This window comes from Malaya genurostris, chromosome 3, assembly GCF_030247185.1.
Source record: "Malaya genurostris strain Urasoe2022 chromosome 3, Malgen_1.1, whole genome shotgun sequence".
Classification (NCBI taxonomy): Eukaryota; Metazoa; Arthropoda; class Insecta; order Diptera; family Culicidae; genus Malaya; species Malaya genurostris.
Window position 1 is genome coordinate 284,365,021 of NC_080572.1, and position 17,394 is coordinate 284,382,414.

Sequence of the window (17,394 nt, forward strand, 5' to 3'; positions counted from 1 at the left end):
AAAACCTTTTTTATGCTCAATTTTTCATGAAGGATACTAAATACACTTCCATATGATATCTGTGTCATCTCAGCAATCTCACGGAACTTCACTTTACGATCTTTAATTAAAATTTTTGTCACTTCACTCACATTTTCCGGTGTAACGGCTTCCACAGGTCTACCCGAGCGTTCCCCGTCATTTGTGTCGGAACGACCACGTTTAAACTCGGCGAACCACCGACAAATCGTTGCTTTTGATGGACAAGAGTCCGCATAACATTTTTCAATCCATTGTTTCGCTTGCACGGTGTTTTTACCCATTAAAAAATAATGTTTTATCAAAACACGAAACTCGGTTTTTTCATTTTTTAAACAAACTACAAAACGACCTTACTTCAACCTCGATAACTCAGCTGTTTCTGGTAGGATCGACTTAAAATTTTGACCCGTTTCAAGCAAAGGTTAGTACTCTAGAAAGACGTGGTTACTGGTTTACTACGAGCGCCATCTCTGCTTTAGTCTCGGGACTTATTGATCCATGTGTAAGATGATTATATTCTGACAAAAAAAGCAAAGTCTTGGCATCACATTCCTTTTGTGGAAGTTGTCCTTTTTGTTTCAACACACTTCGTAATCGATACATGGCGTACAGGACATTATTGCATTTAACTCCTAAACCCCCCTTGTATACGCGCCTGTATTTAGATAAAATAATTCATTACATTATATGAACCTTCGTTTATTTACCACACTATTACTTAAAATGCCATGTAGGAAAATATTAAAACATTTTTATTTGTCGCGTTCAATTTAATATCAATTTTATGTCATTTTTTCGCAAATCTGATGTTTATCATCAAGGGACATATTTAGGGACTATTGTTTTTCGATAGATTCTGATACACACCCATCCAGTAATATTGGTTCAAAAACGCCTGCAAATCTTAAATGTATGTTTCACAATAGAAATGTAGTTTATTGTCGATGTTCTTTTGACAAATACACGAACGATCAGTTGTATAATATTGCAAATTCATTCATTTATGGAAAGATTCAAATAAATCATCTTTGAGAAATGAAGAGTTGAGTTGAAAACAATTGAAACACCTGGGTGAAATCTGCTCCACAACCTCTGCCTACGATATGATTTTTCAAATATTTTCAATTATTTGTCGCTTTAATGTATAATCGAATTTTGCGTTCACCGGAGCAACAATAAATTTAAAAAAAAATGTTTCAATTCTTTCGCAACCACTTCAGCCAAAATATGCTATAGCCACATTTTTGAATTTTGTTGAACAGATATTTCTGAATGTTGTTCACTTTTGTATGTGGTACCCGAAACCCGACCCGAACCTAAATCCGATGGGTGTGGATCGGGTTCGGGTTCGAGTTGAAAAAAAACTGGTGTCTTCGGGTCGGGTATGGGTGACAATGTTTTTATTTTGAACGGGTACGGGTCCGGTTCGGTCTTAAAGATTTGAACGGGTTTCGAGTATTCGAAACCGAATGCCCTATTTTTTCGGGATAGGCTTGGATACGGGTAATAAGTTTGATTTTCTATCGTTGAAGGGTCGAGAAAGAAAAATTCTTCTCGGGTTCGGGTAAGGTTCGGATAAATTTTTTTTAAATTTTGATCGGGTATGGGTTCGGGCTTAAGAAATTGCTTACCCGACCATCTCTAGTATGCGGGTATTGAATCTTACAGTATCACTAATTGAACTATTTGAACTATCTTCATTTGAAAAAGCACCTCCATACAGATTTATTGCGTCAAACCTGGCATAATTTCGCGAATTAAGTTATATCGAACAATCAAATTTTGCGCAATGAAATCTTGCTCCGTACGAGAAAAGCAAAGCATGCTACGATGGGATCATATGTTTTGTATGGAATGGGAAATTTTCCACTCAAAGCATGCCGGATCTTAGACAATTGACAGAAAGAAAAGTCAACAGGATTGAGATATGTAAGTGACAAAGGCAAATTATCACCCTTCACTCAAACACCAAAACTGTTTAGCTTCCAACCATATTGACCATTTGAATTCGTAGTATGTTTTTCGGGTTTCTTTGGCTTAAATTTTGCTGCTTCAAATTGCAAGTTCAGTTCTTAATTTTAATCCAAACGTTTTCAATTGGACCAGATACGATCCAAACTGTAGGGTCAGAATTCTCAAAAAAAAATTTGCATGTTTACTTTTTTTTCAAGTGTTGATAATTTGGTTCTATTCGATCATTAAAAAGACTTTCTGAAAAAAAGGTGGTAAAATGTTTTTTTCTGAAAGTTAAAGTAAAATGAAATTTGTCATTCTCATGCCATTCTTTAATAAATAAGCATATTCGAATGAAAAATTCACAGATCGTAGATAATACAATAAACTCAAACTTATTGTATAAAAATTTAAAAAATATCTTCATTTTTTTCTATACAATTTTTGAAAACAAGTTTTTTTTTCAATGTCATTCTAATAATCCAATAGAACCAAATTATCAGTACTTGAACAAAAAACAAAAATTTTTTTGGACAATTTTAGAAATTCTGACACTATATCAATCCATTTGAGACATATTTTGCTACATCTTTCTTTCCACGTCGGTTTTTTGCAGAGTACTTCAAAATTTCAAATTATTTGCGTTTAAGTGGCTATGAACAGTTTCGTACAGTTTTCCACTTTTTTTAAAAGATTCATCAGTTTTCTCACAAACTGCTCAGTCATTTTCGTTTCGATTTGTAATATTATTTCACCAACTGATTGGAAATATTTCTACGCGTCGATTTGAATGGATAAAGCCACGTTTTTTTATTGACATATGAATGAAATTGTTATCAATAGCAAGCAGTGTCTAACTTTGCCTGCTAAACATCTGAACACTATGCTGGTTTACTGGCTTTCCCAAACGAAGACGACGGTTTTGAAGGAGTAAGCGACATATCAGTTGGGAAGCATCGTTCTAATTGGTCTCGAATCTATAAATATAAGCGAAATCATAGTTAATGTTTCGATTTCAATCCAAACATGTCAGAAGAAGGTGCTGCCAGGCAGTATACTCGGACTTTGATAAGCTTGAGAATAATTGCATGCAAGCAAAACTTACATACATTTTTTTATATATTAGGTTTTGTGAATTTATTCTAATTATTGATAAATTATTCATTTCTTTTTCTCAGATTATTATATAGTGCCTCAGATATTATATAGTGCCCAATCGATTTCCTACAACTTCTTCTTGGACACCATTTTAGTACGACTTTCAATTTCTGAGTTACCTCGATTTGTATAAAGTAAATGCAGAAACCCCTTTTCAAAACATCAATCCGGAGGTAAATCAGTTTCTCAACCCATGAAAAACAAATAATTTATGATACTGAAAACGCGTGCAAAGTTACATCCGAATCGGAGAATGTGAAATCTGATGACTTGCTAATCATTTCTGGAATTGCTCATTAGTTGATCATCATACTTTCTTCTCTGCCCATGATAAACAGACCAAGATGGAAGATAGAAGAATTAAAATTGCGAAAACACGAAAATTGGTGAGAACCGTGGGGATGCTCTAAGCTATTAAGCTACTCTGGTACATGTTGGAACACGTTTCAGAAGGCAACATGATTAAGTGACGCCAAACCACGTGCACGAAACTGTGCACGCACCGGTTGATGCTCATCTTGTACTACCTATAATTTCAGACATCCATCTTCATTATTCCTCTTGTTCAGTTTCCCGTTATGACAGCAGAGTTTGAGAGTTTTCTATTTTGCCTGGAATATATCAGTTTTGCCAACCTACATGCATTTTGTTGATCAGCATCGAGCTAAGGAAAAACACTTAACGATCAACGAAACAAAACAGGATTTTTTGTAGCATGGCGCCAGATTAGCTCTGTAACAGTTTGTGTGGGATACTAATTCGTTCCAATGTAAAATATGGTCTAGATGTTCCGAGAAGGCAAACAGCCTAATATCAGTATCAACTTTTATTAGCTCGGCACCCTCGAAACAAACTTGCTCTTCACCGAAAAACGTAGATGAAGGCAAATATAAACACACAACTTTCCAATCCTTTTCCACGAATATCCACTCATTCAAGCGTCATGGTAGTTTCCCAGACAGCTCTGCAACACGCCACCGTCAGGGTTTTTGTAACTTTTGCCATGTGAACAGAAGTATCCTTCCATTCCACAGGCACCACCACCACCACCCCCGCTGGAATCCGCTTTTCCTAGACGAGCCAAATCTGTGGAGCTTGTGGAAATTTACCCACATATGAGCGCTTAATGCATTTTTCGAAACACTGACGTCTGAAGCGGCTGACAGTCTGACTATTGCCGTTTCCTATGCCAGCTCTTAGTGCGGATGCTGCACGCGGAAAATTCTGCCTAGCCGCTTATCCTAGTTGTTCCAACTGTGACTAGGCCAACACGAGAACCGTTCACTCCCTAGGGAACTTCGGTGCCACCGCCACCGCCGGTCAAGATTCAGTGTCCTGAAAATCGTTCGATAAAACCAGAGTGGCAGGCTTTCCTCCGGTGAGTTATTGTTGTTTGTCGTTCGAGATTCGTCCACACAAGCACCGAAGCATCTGAAGCAACACGCACGCACACACACACACACACTCAGCGGGAACAGGAAATTGGTGCGCTTCGCCGTGTGGATTATGGAAACGTACCATTGTTTGCCTTCTACAGTCATTAAAACAACATCCCTTTCAGAGCTTTCCCCGTTATGTTCAGGACTGTAAGCTAGCATCGCATTCAATTGTGGAAGCATGATAAACGCTTCATACACTTGAATGGCAGTCTTTCAGCTAATAAATATCTTCTTTCCCCTCATTGGGGGCGGTGGACTCCATTCAAGTGTTTAATTAATACTATTGATTTATTAAAAGTTCTTCATTTGGTTTGGGCACAAAAACGAACGCCTCTGATTAGACATGAGAACTGAATCGTTCGAGCGACAGAGAGAGAGAGGGGTAGAGAGAAGAAAGAGAGACTGGCAAAATCTGATCCAATGGAAAAATTGAATATGGTAATATGACTGGTACACTCACTGCTCACCCATTCAGTGGTAACATGAGTATGATAAATCGTTTTTGGAAGCTTGATCACGTGCCCCAAACGTGCCCGTGATAGAAGTGCTATGAAGATGCTAGATTGAGTTCGGTAGAAACAAAAAGTGTGCTCTCACATTCGGTTTTCGAGTCGTTGGATTTGGTGCTCATACTCCGAACTTTGGAATTTTGTTATTCGTCCGGTTGGGAAATGAAATTCGATTCAGGGTACGGCACCGTGCCAGCTCGGATGCAAATTTTCACTGAAGACCACTTCACGGTGAAGTGGTGAATAGTTTTAAGCAGGAACCAATTGAATTTTCCGTCCAATTTTTAATGCATGCTACTTGTTTTTTTTTGTTTTTTTTGCTGTGTTGAATTTTGATCGATTTGAAAATTCTATCGTTGAAGTAAGTAACTTTATCGGTTTCGTTAATTATAATGCAAATAACTTCTGAATTTTCTAAAAAAAAAAACGATTAACAGTTTACAGTTTGCTCAATCGTTTGCGAAACTTAACGTTAAACAACGGGTTTCCGTTTGTTAGCATAATTTCGGCTCTCCCATCCGCCAACCGGAGGCTGTGCAATCTGATCTAATATATTTCATGTACTGTGACAATGCTTTCGCCTTTCATGAAGGGCTTTATAATCACTTCGAAACTTTAAGCGAAACTTTCAACCCTACACACAAAGAGTGAAAACCGATGTACAGTTCAACACAATTCGTGGAGCAAGGAAAATGTTCCCTTATTGTACAGGATAGTAGTTTAATTTGAGGACTGAATAGGGTATGTCTTATGTAAAAACAAAAATTAAGCAAATCGATTGTTTTCTTGTTATAATATTCAGTTGAGGCTCGTTGAATGACGCTCTGTGTGCACTTTAAAACAAGTAGAATAGAATGCCCATCCATGAACAGTTTCTGACTGAAGCCGTGACATGAGGACAAGCGTTGTCATGATGAAAAATCACGCATGTTTGCTGGTTTGATATTCTGGGTCTCGATGGACTGATGACTCGGAAAGCTGTACATGACTTTCTAGTAATCCGAAAATTCCCGACTAATGAAACCTCGATAAATGAAAATCCATTTCAGATCGTTGTCATCTCTTGCTATTTATACACTAAGGTGCTTTTTTACGCGGATTTCCGAAATTAGGTGGTTTTCTTGTTTTGTCTTAGTAATGCATGATACGACGAGATCAGGTATTTTCCCGAAATTTTTAATAAATCGACTCTGTCATATAGAAAATTTTCGTTCATTTTTCATTTTTTTATATTACACCAGGTCTGGACGTTTCGTGCATTTCCAAGACTTTTTCTTCAATTTCGCAATTTCGCGGTTTCGCTCTACTCGGTCTACTCGGTCTACTCGGTCTACTCGGTCTACTCGGTCTACTCGGTCTACTCGGTCTACTCGGTCTACTCGGTCTACTCGGTCTACTCGGTCTACTCGGTCTACTCGGTCTACTCGGTCTACTCGGTCTACTCGGTCTACTCGGTCTACTCGGTCTACTCGGTCTACTCGGTCTACTCGGTCTACTCGGTCTACTCGGTCTACTCGGTCTACTCGGTCTACTCGGTCTACTCGGTCTACTCGGTCTACTCGGTCTACTCGGTCTACTCGGTCTACTCGGTCTACTCGGTCTACTCGGTCTACTCGGTCTACTCGGTCTACTCGGTCTACTCGGTCTACTCGGTCTACTCGGTCTACTCGGTCTACTCGGTCTACTCGGTCTACTCGGTCTACTCGGTCTACTCGGTCTACTCGGTCTACTCGGTCTACTCGGTCTACTCGGTCTACTCGGTCTACTCGGTCTACTCGGTCTACTCGGTCTACTCGGTCTACTCGGTCTACTCGGTCTACTCGGTCTACTCGGTCTACTCGGTCTACTCGGTCTACTCGGTCTACTCGGTCTACTCGGTCTACTCGGTCTACTCGGTCTACTCGGTCTACTCGGTCTACTCGGTCTACTCGGTCTACTCGGTCTACTCGGTCTACTCGGTCTACTCGGTCTACTCGGTCTACTCGGTCTACTCGGTCTACTCGGTCTACTCGGTCTACTCGGTCTACTCGGTCTACTCGGTCTACTCGGTCTACTCGGTCTACTCGGTCTACTCGGTCTACTCGGTCTACTCGGTCTACTCGGTCTACTCGGTCTACTCGGTCTACTCGATCTACTCGGTCTACTCGGTCTACTCGGTCTACTCGGTCTACTCGGTCTACTCGGTCTACTCGGTCTACTCGGTCTACTCGGTCTACTCGGTCTACTCGGTCTACTCGGTCTACTCGGTCTACTCGGTCTACTCGGTCTACTCGGTCTACTCGGTCTACTCGGTCTACTCGGTCTACTCGGTCTACTCGGTCTACTCGGTCTACTCGGTCTACTCGGTCTACTCGGTCTACTCGGTCTACTCGGTCTACTCGGTCTACTCGGTCTACTCGGTCTACTCGGTCTACTCGGTCTACTCGGTCTACTCGGTCTACTCGGTCTACTCGGTCTACTCGGTCTACTCGGTCTACTCGGTCTACTCGGTCTACTCGGTCTACTCGGTCTACTCGGTCTACTCGGTCTACTCGGTCTACTCGGTCTACTCGGTCTACTCGATCTACTCGGTCTACTCGGTCTACTCGGTCTACTCGGTCTACTCGGTCTACTCGGTCTACTCGGTCTACTCGGTCTACTCGGTCTACTCGGTCTACTCGGTCTACTCGGTCTACTCGGTCTACTCGGTCTACTCGGTCTACTCGGTCTACTCGGTCGACTCGGTCTACTCGGTCTACTCGGTCTACTCGGTCGACTCGGTCGACTCGGTCTACTCGGTCTACTCGGTCTACTCGGTCTACTCGGTCTACTCGGTCTACTCGGTCTACTCGGTCTACTCGGTCTTAACATTTAAAATATTGATACCCTTGAATCTTGTGAAATAACATTTCAATTTACTCAATATTCGCATATCAAGAAGAGAATAGAACAAATAATTCACCTCCAAGTTTTACTGAGTAGAAGATACAGAAAGAAGTATCAGTTACGGGAATAAAAGTTGTGGATCTTCTTGCAATGATATTTATGTTCATTTTGCTTCAAAAGCAGATACAAGATTTTGTTTCGATAAGATATGTCATCGTACTAACTTTGATCAGTGTATTCCAAGTCTTTGAAGGATCATTTCTAATCATTTCGCATTTTTTTATATTTTCAATAAATTTTGCAAAAACTGTTAAAATTGGAACAAAAAAACTCTTGTAACGCTTTTTATCGCCTATTACCAAAAAAAAGTAACACGTATAACGCTTCGCAACACACAAAACTTACAAAAAAGTAACGGATGTGACGCTTCGTAATACTTGGACATTTTACAAATGTAACACATGTTACGTTCTGTAACACCTAAAACCAACAAAAATTTACGCATGTTACGATTTGTAACGCCCATAACTTACAAAAGAGTAACGATTGTAATGCTTCGTAATGCCAAAGACTTACATGAAGTAACACATGTCACGTTTCGTAGCGCCTGTGACTCACAAAATGTAACGCTTCGTAAAACCTGTTACTTACTAAAAAGTAACGCTTGTAAATTACCAATGAGTAATGCTTGTAAATTGCATATGAGTAACGCTTGCAACGTTTCGTGACGTCTCACAAAAAGTAACGTAAAGTAAAGTAAAGTAAAGTAAGTAACGCATCGTAACCCCTATAACTTATAAAAAGGTAACGAATGTAACGCTTCGTAACGCCTATAACTTACAAAAAATAAGCATGTAACGCTTCGCAACGCCTAGGACTCACAAAAAAAGTAAAGCTTCGTAACGTTTATAACTTACTAGGTACGGTCTAGGTATGTGACTGTTTTCAAACATTACACCATTGCACAAAAGCTACACTTATGGCTGATTCCAATTTTTTAACATTTCTCAAAAAACTCCTTTCAATAAACTTAAAAATAGTCGTTCTAGTACACATTTTTCCTTAGAATACTGCAGTCTTTTTTACGCGAGGGATACGTACCGCATAAAAAAACCGTGATACTTGGGAAATTCGCAAACTTCGGGAATCCGCGTAAAAAATCGCGTCACTTTGGAAATTTGCATTAAAAAACTGCTCAATTTCAGAAATCCGTGCAAAAAAGAACCGCGTAACATCGAAATCCGCGTAGAAAAAAAAGCAAATCTAAAGAAATTCTTTCATGCCAAATGTTTTAAAAATGCACAAAACGTCCAGATGTCCAGGTGTTACCTGAAAAAAAAAATTTTTTTTTTGAAAAGAAATCGAAAATCAGTCAGAGAGAGACCAGATCTCAACGTAACATACATTTCTAAGACCGAAAAAGAAAACCGGATAACTTTGAAAATTCATCTAAAAAATCGCGTAGCTTCGGAAATCCGAGTAAAATAATCGCCAAAAAAACCGCTTAAAAAGAGCTCCGTGTATTTCGTTATCTTATTCACACAATTTAAAAGGGTCACGCTTCAAACTTCGTAACTTTATTTTACTTGATTTAAGCTTTCCAAAAAAAATATGTAGTTGCATTCTGGTCTGCGACCCTGCTTCCTACAAGTTATTAAAAGTATGGTATATAAAAGTTAAAATGTTAATAGTTATTTATAAAAAAAAATATTTTAAAGGGTCTCAAACGAAGATGTTTCAGATATCCGAAATTTTTTGTGATAGACCTACAGATTCATAGGCAAAGTTTTTTTCTTGTTACAAGTTCTGAAACTTTGTAGAAAATATATCAGGTGTACAACTTTGCTTCCGCCGTTTTTTTTTTCCAAAATTAAAGTTTTTATTGCGAAAATGTGCTTACAGATGTATTATTCAAAGTATTGTCCGTCGCTAGCGACAACTTTCTCCCATCTTTCCGGCAATTTTCGGATCCCGGCTCGAAAAAAGGAGTCCTCTGTTGACGCTATCTATGAAGCAATCCATTTTTCCAACTCTTCGAAGGATTGAAAATGTTGATCTGCCAGGCCGTGTACCATCGAACGGAATAGGTGGAAGTCAGAAGGGGCGACATCTGGGGAATACGGCAGATTTGGCAAGACTACCCATTTCAGCGTTTCCAGGTACTTTTTGACCACTTTTGCGACGTGAGGCCGAGCATTGTCGTGTTGGAGGATGACTTTGTCATGTCGCTCTTTATATTGTTGCCGCTTTTCTTTTAGCGCGCGACTAAGGCGCATCAGTTGCGTTCGGTAGCGATATCCTGTGATGGTTTCACCCGGTTTTAAGAGCTCGTAGTAAATTGTTTTTCATCTTTTAAGGTTTTTTCTCTTCCACCATCATGTTTGTCTTCGACATCGAAATCACCATTTTTAAAACGTTGAAACCACTCCCGACACGTTCTTTTACTTAGAGCAGCATCACCGTAAGTTTCTGAAAGCATTCGATGCACTTCAGCTACATTTTTTTTCGAATTTTAACAGAAAAGTAAAACCTCCCGCAAATGGCGAGAATTGGGCACAAAAAGAGACACATATTCGAGCGTGAATAATACGAAAATAAGAACAACTCTGTATGAAATGTTCAAAACGACGAATGTAACAATGAGAGACTCTCTTTGTTTACTTTCTCTTTCGATTATTGCGAAATATTCCTGCTTTTTTCGGTAATTTCTTCAGTGCAGATTGAAAGATGATAGCCTCAGTTTTTATTATCGGTTAATAGTTGGAGAGAAGGATTGCTAAGAGTACCGTAACAATCGAAAGAGAAAGTAAACAAAGAGAATCTCTCATTGTTACATTCGTCGTTTTGAACATTTTATGCAGAACTGTCACTGAAACGGCGATGACAATTCGTTAGGCACTTCACACACTCACATTAAGGGCTGAGGACAGTACCGTAAATTTTCTTGGAAACGGTGCAGAATATTGAAAAACCCACCTGACAATGTCTTCGAAATTTAGTTGAGAATATTCTGTGAAATTTTCAGAATGATTAATTGAGTTTAGCGTTCGTGTTGTATTTTTTTCTGACTGAGGAACTGCTGAAAATTGGAACGAACCTCTACTTGTTCATCGAATATTTCGGATTTGAAGGCTTGTATCATAAATCTACCGTGAAAAAGTCTAGATAGTTTAGTTTAGATGCGATTAGTACATAAAAACATATATGTTATCGCGATAAAATAAAGTCTTGTATTTTTCTGTGAAACAAAGTCGGTTTCAATGCATCCGCCATTTTGTTCGCTTTGGTTTCCTGATAGCATTCTGAAAAAGGAGAGAGAAATAAAATTGGCTCGACAAGGCTGCCAAACACACAGACATTCAATCTTAGTGAAAGTTGAATATTTTTTCATTGTTCATTGGAATCCATGTAATGTCCAACCCATACGATAGATTAATGTGATAAAACTTCTCATCAAAAAAATAAAATGTATGGTGGCAACCCGGTACAGTTTGCTCATATACGAGAGAGTACAAGAGAAATACGATGCGCAAAGGGAATTGAGCGAGCGAAGTGGTCGATTTAAAACTCAACACGTGGCCCTCTGTCCTCAGACCTTAAAGGCATTATCATCTATGTATTTTGACCAGCCCCAGCCGGTACAGTTACCTATCGGAAAACGGCGGAAGCAAAGTTGTACACCTGATACTCATAAATGATTTTTTTAAATGTGAAATCTAAAGTGGTACCAAAATTGTAAGTGAGAATAAAAGAAATCGAAAATTTTTAAATTTTTTTTTCATATGAAATACATTTTGAAAAATTCTAAAAAAAAATCAGAGAGGTTTTTCATAATTCTTTAAATATTCCTGATTTTTGTTTAAATTTTTTTGCTAAAGAGGTTTTTGACAAATTTAAATAAAACGAAAATCAGAAGAACCACCCTAATTCCACCAATATGGCACTTGAAGGGTTAAAAGAGTATATCAATTTTTTTTTTGTTTGGGGGCCGTTTTTATATAAAAACCCGGCAACACCCTTTGATCAAAAAAATCAAACCACGTGGAGAAAATACTACAATAAACAAGTTTTTGATTGTCAAAGAATCTATGGCAGACAACTTCTGCACAACAGTTGCAGAAACAGTCAAATTTGTCTGTACAGTGATCAACTGTTTGTCTGTCGATTATGAACACACTGTGATTACACGGTTGCAGATAATTTGTACACTTTGACTGTATACAGACCGACAATCGCTATAAAATCGATTTTCACAGTGATTGCATAACCTTTATCTTTGAGAAAGGCCACGATGCACAAAATGAGCTACACCTAATCGGAAGACTGCTATTTGTAGTGCCACAGAGAAACAAAAAAAAAAAACTCGGGCATTGAATTATGTAGTAGTGCAACAGTTTTCTGCAAGATTCGAACATAAAATAGCCCGCAACTTAAATGCGCTTCATTCCGCAGTGTCGACCACATTTCAGAACACTGTGACATGCGACCAGTTTATGTCCCGAAACAGTCGAGTGAAACCATCGTACGGAATAAAAATATTTCCATAATCATAAATCTTTCTGCTCGTAAGTTAGAGTCGGCCGTCGGCTGGTGTTCTGGCTTCGTGGGACACTGAATTTCCGAAGCATTTCATATTCCAACAACCTATCCAACACATTTTGAAAGCCTGCTCGAGCGTCCTCCCCATCCCGAAGGAAATGGTTATACTTTACTATTTCTACTTTAGTATCTTTTTTTTAATGTACGTACTCGTCTCTTTTTCTCGTTCACAGGTGAAAAGCCAGCCGCAATGCAACATCCGAATAAAAGTCCCACGGCAGCATCCGGCGGTGCGAGCAGCGGAGGAAGCAGTGCTACGGCAGCAGTCAACCCACGACGACGAGGACGACTAACGAGCACTTCCAGCTGCTGGGTGGTCGCACTACTGCTGACCTGGACCTACTACTACTGGTCTTCACCGTGGATCCTGGTCCGTCCCGACGACAACAGTCACGTCTCTTCGGTATCTTCCTTGGCGAGTGCCCGCCCAGCGACGACGACTACGACGACGACGACGGTGCTCACTAGCTTTAGGGTGATATTTTGTATACTATTACTGATGGTTACCGTGAAGACTACATTCAGCAAAAGTATTAAATTGTTCGATGCGGTCTAAGCCCTCGTTGAGGTGGTGGGGAGGGTGTAAAGGGGGAGAGAAACATGGAATGATGACCGAGTTCTACTCGAGGGCCTATGCAGGTTAGAGCAGTTCGTTTCTAGAGACAAATAGTTATAAATATTTTGTACAGGTTTTCTAGTATTAACGTGTATAGAGTTAATCTTGCTCTTTTTAGGGAATGTTATGAATTATGAATGGGTTTCGGAAGAAATAAACCGAGCACGGAATCATAAGGTGGTGCGAGCACAACGGACGACATTTCAACGACAATGACGAAACGACAATTTATCGAAATCGAAACTTCTGAAGCTGGCTGAGTGTGAGAATGTGGTTTCTTCTAGCAACAAACCGGCAATCATTTATTATACCTAGTCAGTTCATCGTTGCCTGCTGCATTGATTTATGGCCGAACATGATTCGTTCGCACAACAACAAAAGCCCCCATCTGCCTAAATGATGAACGTCGTTGGAACGCCATAAAGCAAAATTCCCGTCGAAAGAACTCACCACATCACAAACACAGGAGCATAGTCGGGTACCAAAACCGGAATGATTGTAAAGTAAGCTGGCCGGATTTCCATCCAATGCAAGCAATAGTATTTCATTTTGGGACCGTTCAATTTCTACGTACACCTCGGACATTGACACTTGGTACGTTTTGGATGATGTAAACCCGAATCATGCAAGTTGATCACTATTGATGTCTGTTGCATGCCACTTTCCGGGTAATGAATCAAAACGAAATCACCAACGCAATTAGTGTACGATCCCTCCAGGTCTCCTCTCCTCCAGTTTTTTTTTGTGAGTTACAGTGCACGCTATGTGCAAAACACTCCACCACGCCCCCAACCGAGTCCGTTCCGTCCGACGGAGGCCAGTAGCGAGCAAATGCTCACGGAAGAATTTATGATGGATATTTTTCAGAATCGAATTTGCCAGCAATAAAATTGGTTGCCACCTTGAAGTGATTTACGTTCTGCGGAATTGGAAGATTTGTGTTGGATTTGCTTTGCGCCCGATGGTTGGTTGGTTCTGTGCGAGATTCCGGGCCCTACCAATGCAGTACCGGCTGAGCGCGGTTTGAACCAAGAGCGAACCAATAAACAGTGAAGTCGTTATTCCAATCTACGTTTGGCGATATTTTCTGTTTATTTGATATAATCGATTGTCTTTATGTTTGCGTCAGTGCAGTCAGTTCCTTACGGAACAACGGAATTCATGACGGTACCGGTTGATTTGCCATTATTCTACATTTTTTACTATTCACTGCAGTGTGATTCGTAATTCGAACGACGATTTACTTAATTCCTGGACGCAAAAAATCAACTTTATCTCGGGATCGTTTTGGAGAAATAAATCAACTGAATAATCAACGGTCTCACAGAAAGTTGTGTTTTTTCTGAAATTGATTAGATGAAACTTGGTACAGCTATTCGATTGTTGTTTTAACTAATACCACTGACGGAAATGTGATTTCCGTACAATGATTTCTGTACAACGCTGTACGCGTACAACGATGAGGTGACAGACATGTTTTGCGCACAGAAAGAATACACAGTGAAACGAAACAACTCAAAACTTTACTTAATTTCCCAGCTCCGATGATCGATAATATAGAAATCAATAATTTTTGCGGTTTGAAGTGTATTCCTAGTAACTGATTTATGACAAATATAATGAATGTTATGGTTTTAAGCTACATTTTTGACACGTTTGTTCTGGGATACATGATTTTTACCTTCACTATTTAAATGTAATTAGCATTAGGAAAAATTTGATGTCCACAATTTTGATGTTCTACCGTAAAACCAAATAAAAATAGAAAATGGAGGAAGTATGAAAGGCTTTCAGAGCTAATTTTCGGAACACTAGCACTATTTTTTTTATGAAACGAAGCTGATTTGTACCGAAAAGGGGATTAATCACCGAATTTTGTTTGTAAATCATGCCGACTTTTGCAAAATCCGCAAAAATTTCAAGTTGTTCAGTAATAATTCCTTTTTACCTTTTTTTATATATATAAAAAATAGGTATAGAATTCGCTCAAACTGTAGAAAAATTTTCCGAGGCCCGGAGGGCCGAATGTCATATACCAATCGATTCAGCTCGACGAACTGAGCAAATGTCTGTGTGTGTGTGTGTGTCTGTATGTGTGTTGTCAACTAAGAGGTCGAGATCTCAGAGATGGCTGGACCGATTTTGATCAAACTAGTCGCAAATGAAAGGTCTCCCCGTCACCCAGAACGCTATTATACGAAGTTTTAAGTCAAAATTTTCAGTTTTTTGACAGTATCTGTCACATTTGACCTTGAAAACAGAATATGTTTCCAGACTTAGATTTCGCTCGGTAATACCTATCCAACAAGCCATAGATTGTTAAAATCCGTCCATTTTTAACGGAGATATCGATATTTTTGTGTAAACCTTATTCCAGTAGAAGGAATTTTGAGCGCTGTATGAAAAAGCAATGCTTGGGAGCAACATGAAACACGATTTTTTATACTGTTACATATAATTGTTTCTAAGTACCAAAAAGACTGTGTACAGCATCCTTTTTTATGACAATTTGCCTCGGACCAATTTTAGCACGGTTCATTTTTGGCAACATAATCTTTCGAATATGGCATATGTAAACCAGATGATACCAGCATTATCGAGTTGGAAGTAATTCCATAATTATATTGACTTAAACTACTTACAGCAATAGATGTTGGAAGAACATAACTTCCATATACCACACGACTCAGTTCGTCGAGATCAACAAATGCGTGTGTGACAAATAATTTCACTCAATTTTCTCGGAGATGGCTAAACCGTTTTCTACAAACTCAGATTTATATGAAAAGTAGTATACTCCCAAACAAGGTTCCTGAATTACGTTTAGATCCGACTTCTGATTGCGGAACCACAGGATGATATGTGAAACGAAATTAAAATAATGCAATTAATTTTTCTCGTAGATGGCTGAACCGATCTAAGATTCAAATGAAATCTAAGAATCATCTATGATTCAAATGAGAGGTCTTAAAATCCTATAAAACCTCTTACTTTTTAGTCAGATCCGACGTCTGGTTTAGAAAATGCAGGGTGATTAGTATAAAAATGTCCATTTCACATAAATTAATCAGGTTTATCGGGTTTGCAGATTTGGATAGTCGATTACCAAATAAATTTATTTCAGTTTGAGCGGTATTCGTTTTTGGATTCCGAATGTACCCCCAAATTTTAATTCGCACTACAATTTCTCGAAGATGTCTACACACTCCTCAGGTGTATTTAACTGATTTCGGCTACACCGATTTTAGAATTCCGGTTCCAGTATCGAATCGATTCTCAAAGCTCAATCATTTTCTCAAAAAAGACCAAATCGAACTTCACAAACAAATATTACTGGACTTAAGGTCCCATACAAAATTGGTGAATTTTATCCGATTCTGGAATTACAGATGATGAGTTTATAAATTTCATGTAAATTGTTTGGCGTAATAATTTATGGCCATTCGAATCATTTTGGGCTATGCTAATTCCTGAATACCGGCTCTGGAAGTACCATAAATAATGACGAACATCTCTAAAGTGGAACTTACTTCGAAATCTCATGGAATGTTCAATCGATTGTCACATGCTAAGATTGAAATTCGATATGTTTTGCAGTTTCGGCATTACAGGGTAATGAGTGATTAAAATCTCAATTTGCCGTTTAAAACGACGATAATTAAAATAATGTCATGAGAACTAAAACACCTAAGAATATCCATGCAAAAACACATGCGTATTGATAAAAAAAAAGTATCATCTCACTGCTAGGTGAATTAATCACGTTTTTACCCGCATATTCACAATAAAAATAAGAGCGCATAAACTTTTAACATTGAGCCTCAAAATAGTAAATAAATCTAAGATATTCTTATTATGTAACCAATAAAAACGGCATGGCACACACATAAGAAGTGGATCGAAAATAATCTATCCACAAATTTTTCTTTCAAATTATGATAAAAAACGATATTTTATTCAAACTAAAAATTGATCCTCTATTGTACGACGTTAAACTTGAGCATAAAGAAAACCGGTTGAAATTTAAGTTACGAGTTTTCGAACTTTTGATCGAACGTTCTTCGTCAAGTTCCGGACATCGTGTTGCATCGCATTTCTTGGACGCTTGAGCCCAATTTTTTTGAACTTCTGCGTGTTCCCAACTGCCTTACCAGTCATCTTGAAGACCCTCTTCACGATTGCCCAATAGCGTTCGATGGGTCGAAGCTGAGGTCAATTTGGTGGATTGATATTT

General features: G+C 38.9%; 1 protein-coding gene across 2 annotated transcripts in view; it reads left to right on the forward strand.

The window, feature by feature from the left end:
• LOC131437225 (neural cell adhesion molecule 2-like) overlaps positions 1 to 17,394 on the forward strand; it is a 239,741-nt gene that overhangs the window by 204,682 nt on the left and 17,665 nt on the right. Inside the window, exon 6 of one of the 2 annotated variants that reach the window (XR_009230735.1) lies at positions 12,718 to 13,183. Coding sequence is in view for 1 of the 2 variants with exons in the window: in XM_058606410.1 (XP_058462393.1) it covers positions 12,718 to 13,019 (302 nt within the window). In the remaining variant the exon portion in view is untranslated. The remainder of the gene's footprint in view (positions 1 to 12,717; positions 13,184 to 17,394) is intronic. The other variant, XM_058606410.1, reaches the window with a different exon arrangement.